The sequence below is a fragment of the Grammomys surdaster genome, unplaced genomic scaffold (genome assembly GCF_004785775.1).
Source record: "Grammomys surdaster isolate TR1022 unplaced genomic scaffold, NIH_TR_1.0 66, whole genome shotgun sequence".
NCBI lineage: Eukaryota > Metazoa > Chordata > Mammalia > Rodentia > Muridae > Grammomys > Grammomys surdaster.
In genome coordinates this window covers 7,171,843-7,180,763 of record NW_021604568.1, presented here as the reverse complement: position 1 = coordinate 7,180,763, position 8,921 = coordinate 7,171,843, and the positions used below count along the sequence as shown (strand labels likewise).

General features: G+C 53.4%; 1 protein-coding gene across 3 annotated transcripts in view; it reads left to right on the top strand.

Annotated features, from left to right (window-relative positions):
* The first annotated feature begins 1,198 nt into the window (after positions 1-1,198).
* The window catches only part of Sh3pxd2a (SH3 and PX domains 2A), a 200,814-nt gene continuing 193,091 nt past the window's right edge, over positions 1,199-8,921 (top strand). For all 3 annotated transcript variants that reach the window (XM_028772972.1, XM_028772977.1, XM_028772963.1), the window contains exon 1: positions 1,199-1,327. In XM_028772972.1, the coding sequence (XP_028628805.1) occupies positions 1,256-1,327 (72 nt within the window). In that variant the 5' untranslated portion in view covers positions 1,199-1,255. The remainder of the gene's footprint in view (positions 1,328-8,921) is intronic.

Here is an 8,921-nt window from a genome sequence, read left to right as displayed (position 1 = left end):
CGTGTGTGTGTTGGTGGTGGTGGCGGCTAAGTTGAATTAAGTAAAATTGAACTCCAAGACCAGAGATGGGCAAGCGACTTGGAAAGCCAGCTTTCCAGACTAGAGGGAGTGATGGAGAGGAAGTCTGAGCCTGGAGCTAAAGATGATCTGGTTCCCAACACAGTGGATTTTTCCCACCATTGTGTGCTTGCTCCTTTGCGGGTTGCCAGCCCTGGGAGAGTCCCGGGGGAGCCAGGACTTGGTGTTTGTAACCTTGCCATTGGGAAATGATGTCGCAGGTTAGTTACACAGGCCCTGATCGATGATGGAGGCAGCAGCAGATCAATAGATCCCATTTCCGGGGAGAATTCACCCGTGGTGACCTGCAGGGGGGCAGGTGGTTCATCAAAAGCAGGCTGGCTTGAAAGATTTCATGCTTCTCTCTTCTCTGTCCCGGTCTCCTCTTGAAGGGAGCTGTAGGCAGTAACTGGCGGGTAATAAACTACTTTTCCTTAAAGGGATCTGGGGAGATGGCAGTGGTACAAGGGACAGAAAGGTGGCCACAGATCGATCCTCTGGGAGACCGAAAGCCAGGATGGGGGCGCGCTGGGCTCACTTTCTCTGAGCCTCCCCTCTTCAAAGCTACCCTGAGTTTGGGGACTGAGTAGAGTAGCCCTTCCAGGCCTCGCAAGGCTGCAGCCCCTCGCGTCCGCCCGAGCCCCTCCCCCGGCCCGGAGCCCCTCCCCGCGCTTCCCCTCGCCGCGCTCCCCTCCCTTCCCCTCCCCTCCCTTCCCTGCTCGCCCTGCCTCCGCCTCCTGCGCCCACAGCGCCGGCCAGCGCCGAGCCCCCAGGAGCCCGAGCGCGGCCCAGGGGCGCCGTCGGCCCCTCCCCGGCGCGCTGACAGCAGGCCCGGCCCCCGCCCCGTGCCCTCGCCAGCGGGACACACCCCCAGCCCTCCTCTGCGCCGCCAGTTCCCGCCGGCCCCACCGGGCGGCAGAGAGAGCGGGCAGGCGAGCGGAGCGCGGCGGCGCGGGAGGGAAGGGGCGCACGGCAGGCCCACGGGAGCAGCCCGGGGCGCACGGAGCCCTCGTGCCCTCTGGGACAGTCGCCTGCCCGGGAGCCGCAGCTGTGGGCTCCGGGAGCCTCGGCGGCGAGCGGCGCGTGGGGCAGGGGTGGCGCGTAACCGCAGGGACCCGGGCAGCCGGAGAAGGAGCCTGAACCCGGCCGGGATGAGAAGGTGACGCCGCCGGGGGGCGCCACTCGCTTTGTGGGGAAGATGCTCGCCTACTGCGTGCAAGATGCTACCGTGGTGGACGTGGAGAAGCGGAGGAGCCCCTCTAAACACTATGTGAGTACTGCTTCCACAGACCCCGGCGAGGGGCTGGCCAGTCCCGGAGATTCATGCCCCTAAGGGGCAGCCCTTGGCTCCAGAGTTTGTTCGCAGGGCTGTGATCTCTAGGGAAGCCTTTTCTGTCCTTCCTCCACTCCCCTGTCCCGGGTTTCTTTTTTTGGCATTGCAATTGGCAAGTGGCTGCCCTTGTCTGTTACAACGGTGAAGTCATGTGTCCGCCCGCTGCCTGGATAGATGGTGGGGGAAGCTTTCGTCAGCCCCTTGCAGAGCAGTTCCTTTGGGAGAGAGCATCTTCGCCGCGCTCCCTAGGGGCGCGGGACACTCACGCTCACTCGGTCTGGGATGCTTTCTGTTGCTTAGACTGGAGACCCACGCTTCTTTTTCTGCCTTCCACGTTTGCTGCTCTGCCTGCACCGGCCGGGGACAGAGGAAGCGCTTTGCCCCCTGCCCCCTCTACTCTTCTCTCGAGCTTTGATTTCCTTCTTAAAACCATTGTGTTCCACGGTGTGAGGAGAATTGTGGCTTTTCCTTTTATCCCTCCTCTGGACGTGACCCTTCGCCGGGGTCATTTCCTCGTAAGTGATGCTCTGACTCCAGACACGAGTAGGCAAATGTGGTCTGTGGTCTCCCAGGCACGGTTGACTGCTCCGCCGCCCCTCCCCCTTCCTTACCCAAACTTAATGAGAAGAGGCTAAGGTTGACCAGCTGGGCTTCAGAGTGTGTGACAGTCCCTTTCATCTCAGCCGGCCCTGTCTTCCAATCCTTTACACCTTTGGAAGTAAACACCGTGTCCTTGTTGCCTTAGGATAGATTGCTGAGCTCTTCTTCTGAATAGAAGAGACTCACAGTAAAGTACCCAAAACACAGAAAACATGGAGACAGTAGGGACAGCCTCTTATTTGCAAATTAGGCATTTAAAGGCGCACTTAGAATGCTCAAAGCATTAATTTTAACAATTAAAACGGGCTGTTGGTTGCTGCCCCAGATCGGCACATTAGTCTCTAAAGTGCCTTCTGTTTCCCTGTTGGAAGAAGGCTGGGGTTTGTGGTGTAATACCAGCCCGGGGCTACTCTTTCTGCCAGGATCACAGCAGACTTGAAGGCAGAGTTCTCTGCAGCTAACTAGTGGGACTGGACTCAGGTTGGAAAGAAGATAAGAGTGGTCAGACCAGAGAGGCGGATCTGTGGGGGGCATTCCCTGACACACAGTCAGAGATCCTTTCCAATTGTGTAGTCTGGTGTTAAAAGCCTCTACTGCCATTACAAAAAGCGAAAACCCCAGAATTCCTCTAGGGTCTGAGGAGGTGACTAAGTAGGAAAGTCCTTGACTAGTTTGAGGTACTTCTATTCTGAGACAGAGACAGAGAGAGGGAGAGAGAGCGGGAGAGAGAGAGAGGAGTTTGGAGGGCTTAGATCATCAGGTGCCACCCTGCTCTAAGGACTGGTGTCCACTTACACATCTCTGGGTTAAGTATGCTGCCAACCATCTTGATCGCTTGAAGGGGGGGCAGTGCATGCTGTTTTAAGGATTTTTTTTTTCAGCCTTCAGTTGAGGCTGGTACTGTCTTCAACAGATGACACGGTCTCTGCCCTGAGGTTCTTTTCAGGCTCTGAATTTTACATGAAACATCGAATTTAACTTGGAGCAGCTATACCCAAGGTTACAATGTAAGACACACTGGCAACAAAGTAGCAGTGACAGGACCAAGGCTTGCCAGCTGCTGGAAGTATGGAAAGGCAGGACAGGCTGCTGTTTGGTCTCCTTAAACTGCTTACCCACCAACTCACTGTGCAACATGGTGCATATTCGTTTTTTTTTTGTTTGTTTATTTTATTTATGAGTACACTGTAGCTGTCTTCAGACACACCAGAAGAGGGCATTCAATCTCATTACGGATGGTTGTGAGCCACCATGTGGTTGCTGGGATTTGAACTCAGGACCTCTGGAAGAGCAGTCAGTGCTCTTAACCGTTGAGCCATCTCTCCAGCCCCAGTGGTGCATATTCTTTAAAACTTCACAGGGGCTCAGTTTCCTTGTATTGAAAAAACTTAAATTCTTTTATGTGCACAGGTGTCTGTCTTGCTTGCATGTATGTCTGTGTACCACTTGCATGCAGTACCTACAGAAAGCCAGGAGGGGGCGAGAATTCCCTGGATCTGGAGTTACAGACGGTTGTGAGCTATTGGGTGGGTGCTGAGAATTGAACCTGGGTCCCCTGGACGAGCTGCTGGTGCTTATAACCGCTGAGCAATCTCTCTGGCCCTAGTTTCCTGACTTTTAAAGTGAGGGTAATAATAGTATGTACTTCACAGGGCTGTCAGGAGAATTAAATGACATCACTCCTGGGAAGGACTTAGCCCAGTTCTGGGTACAGACTGAGCACTCGTCAAATAGGAGGTCACTGTTGGTGAGAGTCTGACAAAGAAAGTTTCTGAAAACCGGCTATTAAGGGTCTGACTGAGAGGAAGAGAGACTTGGCGTTTTAAGATTGATAATGAAGTGTACTGTGTGGAAAATACAAAAGAAGTCCTGTCCACTTCCCTTGAAATGAGCATTTCCTCCCTTTCTGCAGACAGAGTGTTTCCTGGGTCATCTCCACTTCCGTGTGAGAATGAATGGATGATGTGATTCTTGGGGCAGAGAGTGACGTCACCTAGCAGATGGGATCACGCAGAGTTCTAGAAAACAATGAGCAGAGTGTGCTATATGTTGTGGCTTTGTGGAGCTGACTGGGGCAGATGGCTCATCTGGTGCAACCCTTTACTTACAGATAAGGGGACAGAAAACCAGGTGGGCTACTTACAGGGTAGCTAGTCACAATACTGGGGCTAACTGGCTTCCAGCCTGTGGTGTGGGTGAAGGTACCCCAAGTCTGGTTTAAGTTGACAAAGAAGAAAGCTACATCACTGCCCATATTGGGCACTGATACATAACACAGGGGTACCCAATAATTGAAGGGGTCCAGTAGGACTCTGGGGCAGTCTTCTGTCTTTTTGACCCCTTATATAGTAGATACCTGACACCGGAAGGGCAAGTGTTGTGGATGAGGCATTCTGGTGAGGCTGGCTGGCAGGACAAGTTGCACTCAGTCACATACCTGGTAAACCTCACACTGGGGAGCATGTCTCCTTCCATGCCTGCACCGATGGAGTGCTGAGCCTGTGCTTTGGCAAATCCCAGAGCAGAGGCTTTTATGGATATGCACATTAGCCAGAGCTTGCAGATGAGGGAGGCTTGGAGCCCACGCAGGGGGAGCATCACCGGCCCCAGAACAGTGGGAACACATGCAGAGGTTCTCTCGGGACACCCAGCAGAGGATGTGTACATCCCCACAAGGAGGGGGAGCTGCAGAGGTGGGGAGGGTGTTTCTATGCTTTGGGTCTGTTTAGAAAAGGCAGACAAGTAGCCTCCATGCTGTTCCTGGTGCAGCCAGTGCTTCCTTCCTCTCTGCCAGTCCCTGCCTCGGGTGGGGCTGGGAAGGCTGAGCAGCTGTTGCTTGGGTCAGCCTCCCTGCCTGGGAGCTGGGCTCCTGTCCTAACTGTCTTGAGCCGTTCCTTGGGAGACCTTAGGTAAACTGGCTTTGGCCCCAGACCCTGTGTCTTTAAGATGGCCCCTGCAGATGCCAGATGGAAGCTGTAGCCGCCTCCGGTTGGAGGGTTTGCTGATGTAAGCTCGAAGGCACAGAGTTCTTTGCACTCACAGGTGTGTGTATAGGTGCGTCTTGAGCCATATGGTGGCAGAAATAAGCTTGTTTATCCAAAGCAAAGGAGACATCATGTCTGTTTGGATTGGGGAGGCGTCCCTGCTTTCACAGTCGTTTCCTTTCCTGAATGTTTATTTCAGACAAATACCAGTCATGAATGCCCTGATCCTCCACAGGACTCTAGGGAATGTAAGTAAGAGCCAGTGTCAGCAGCTACTTCCATGGTGCCCAATGCTAACAGACATGCTTGCTGGAGAGACTGGTGGTTCATTTGTTGTATTGCGCGTGCGTGCGTGCGTGCGTGCGTGCGTGCGTGCATGCGTGTTGCTTTGATGCTTACTACAGATGAACTAACCAAAGCTTGGTGAAGTTGCTTGGGACTCCCACTTAGCATCAGAGGGGTCTAGGTAAACACAGGTGAGTTGACTGCCCAAGGAGAAGCCCAAGATAGGGCCGTTCCCACTTAGTTAGTGAGTAAGTCCAGGCTCAGGTCTGTGTGACAGTGAATAGAGTGGTGACACAGGGTGGCATTTGTGGGCTGCCTTTCTGGAAAGGTTGCTCATCATGTGTCATGAAACTGGATTTGACTGGAGGAGGGAGAGGTTGCTGGGGGGGAACAGTATCTGTCTCCTGTGAGTCCAGGAAAGAAATGCAGGGCGGACCTTTGAGACTAATGTATTCTCCCTGATTTACATCATCACAGATCGCAGTTGTGGTCCCAGGAGTTGCGTGTTTAGGAATTGGCACCAAACTCCTTCATTTCTCTGCTCTTCATTTTTAATTCCTAAGCCTGAGATTATGGTTCCAGCCTCATGGGAGCGAGAAGGGCAGCCTCAGGTTGCAAAGAGCCCTTTTTAGGGCTCCCTTGTATTATGGACAGATTGGGGTTCAAATACCACCTCTGGTACTTCCTAACTGTACAAGCTTGGATCAGTGACTCTGTGCTGAGTGTCCTCACCTGTAACCTCACAGCACTTCGAGGATGGTTCTGGACAGCCACTGCATGCCGTTCACCAAAGCACTGAGGTACATCTAGGACTCCTGAGGGAAAGCTGAGAGAAAAGGCAAAACTAGGCTGAAAGGAAGGCCCAGCTGTTGAAGAGTCTGATGGGACACTGGGCTGCCTGCCCCATGGAAAGCACCCAGCATGCATGACAGCAGCAAACAGAGGGCAGCTGTTCAGACCTGGAGGGGACCCTGGCTGAGCGCTGGGGCCTAGCGTTAGATTTCTGATAAGCTAAGGAGAGAAAGAATGTGGGCTGGAAAGAAGGGGAGGGGTGGCTCCAGGTAAGGTCGAGGTAGCTCCTAGCTAGGAGATCAGCACCACATACAGCAGCTTGCCTGGTCCCCATCTGCCTGCTTCTGGGAGTGTGACTCTCTTACACACACACACACACACACACACACACACACATGAACGGGAGCCGTTTCTTCTCTATAGAGGGAAGTGATCTAGGAGTGATTCACAGGGCTGATGAGGTTCCCCGTTCACGGAACAACCAACCACATCCTTCAAGACCGTTGGAACAGGGAGCAGAGCCAGCCGCTCCTCATGGCTCTGTTCAGGGTTGAGTGTGAGGGATATTTTAAGGGGAGAGGGCAAGCCAGGGTTGGAGTCACCGTGTGTGGTGGCAGGCGGAGGGGAAGGGAAGGGAAAAATAAACCTATCTAATGTCAAGTAAGACCGGGTCCAGCTTCAGAAATCTGAGCACGGCTATTGCATTTTCCAACGAGCTATTCTGGGGCCAGCTGAGTTAATGGGCAGTGGGGGTTGTGAGTTAGGGGAGTGCTGGGGAACTTCTGACTTAGGGTTTGCCCAGCCATCCCTGGAAATTGCCTTCTAATTTCCTCACCCTGAGTCACTGACCAGTCCCTTGGCCAGAAAAGTCTAACAGGCAACCCTGTTCTCTTTTGCCTCCTAAGTAAAGAAAATAAAAGGACTAATAGAGTTATCCGTACGGTAGTCACACTTACTCGTCATTAGTGCTGAGAATCCAGGAAAGAGATCGTGGGTCGGGACAGAACTCCAGGGACAGGAAGGACAAGGGGTGTGTGTGGGAAATGAGGTGGAGATTCTGGCTTTGGAAATAGGTTCTGAGTGAGGGCCAGTGGTGTCCTCTGCCCTGACAATTGCCAAGAATAATGGAAGCTTCCAACAGGGTGGTCAGTGTTTGGACAGGCTGATCCCCAGAGTGCGAACTGCCTCCAGCCTGGTTGGGCTGCTCTTGTCTGAGGGGACAGGAGCTGTAGGCAGGCAGGTGAGTAGAGAGGGCCAGGGGCTTGGACTCGTAGGCAGGCCTCTGAGAGGCCTCAGATAACCTCAGGCAAGTCGCCATGGTAGCAGCAGGGACTAAGTCCTGGTATATACACAGGGCTGACCAGAGTCCAGCCAGGACCTTGCAAAGTGAAGCAAGTGGGTTAGGAACTGATCTGAGGATCTGTTAGGGCCAGATATGACAACAGTGTTGAAACTGAGGGCATTTTATCTGGGCTTCACGACCCTCAAGCGGGGGAGGTGGCTTTGTGCCTATTTTATAGGTGTAGAAATGGAAGTTACATGCCCTTAAGGTGATTCTGTGGCAGGGCTGTAATTCTCACCTCCACCCCTAACAAGTTGGTCAGCTGCCACTTGATTCCCCATCAGAGCTGAGCCAGGGAGAGATATCCTGAGCAGAATATCTAGGCAGAATATCCTGAGGAGTGTGAGGCACCCCAGTGTTGGGTCCCCCGGCCTATCACCACCACCCACAGCCACACCATGCCTCAGTTTCCACAGCTGCAAACGGTGAAACAGTATAGGTAAAAAGAGGACCCAGTCCCAGGGTCCCAGTAGAAATCAGATGAGTTCATCCGACAGGGGTTCTAGAACAGTGTCTGCATGTTGGAAGTACAAAATTAGAACCCGCCAAAATGGTTCATTCAGTCCCAAAGCAGGAAGAGCTGCCCATGAACTGGTGCTTCCAGGGGAGGCAGGTGGATGCAGAAGGTGGCTTTCGTGGTGAGGCTTGAGCGTGATGAGGGTTGGGTGGGAAAGACGGGAATGGAATGACCAGAAGATGGTCAGGAGAAGCGGAAAGTGACACCCTGCAGGGAACATTTACTCGGAACCCAGGACGAACTCACCCACCATGAGTGTGGGTGAGAAGAACAGACCATATAAAGAAGGTCAGGGGCCCAGTGCAGGGTTCGAAGATGGCAGCCAAGGAGATTCAGTGCACCAAACACTGGGGAGGTGGGGACATGGGACCCTTGGAGTTTGCTAGTGACCTTGTCTAGCCAATGTGAGGATTTTTTAAGGACAATGATAGACTCTGTCTTCAGGGTGTGGGCTCAGCAGGTCAAGATGCCTGCTGCCAACTCTGACAGCCTCCTTTTGGTCCCTGAGACCCATGTAGTAGAAGGGGGGGAACAGATTTCTGTAAGTGATCTATGACTTATACCCCAGTGCATATACATGTACACACACACACACACACACAGACACAAATGAAAATTTTAAGAGTGTATGATGTCTAAGAAACAACACTGGAGGTTGACCTCTGCCCTCCACATACAAGTTCATGAGCATTCACGCAGAAGTATGCTCAGAGAAAGAGGGAGGGAGGGAGAGAGGGGAGGACACCATCCAGCTGCAGGGCTGCTCTTACTTCTGTAATCAGCGCTAAGGCCTCTCTCTAGGGGTGCCTTGGGGGTCTTGACTTCGCTGGATCCCAGCTCCTCTTGTACATGGCCTGTACTCCTAGTGGTCAGACTGCCATTTCAAAGTTGATTGCACCCAACACTCTTGGGGAAGCAGGCCTGCAGAGGGGAAGGGGGAACGTCCAGGAGTGAGGTGGTGGCTGCTTCAGATCTCAACAGTGTGTGTCTGGGAGCGGGGGGGGGGGGGGG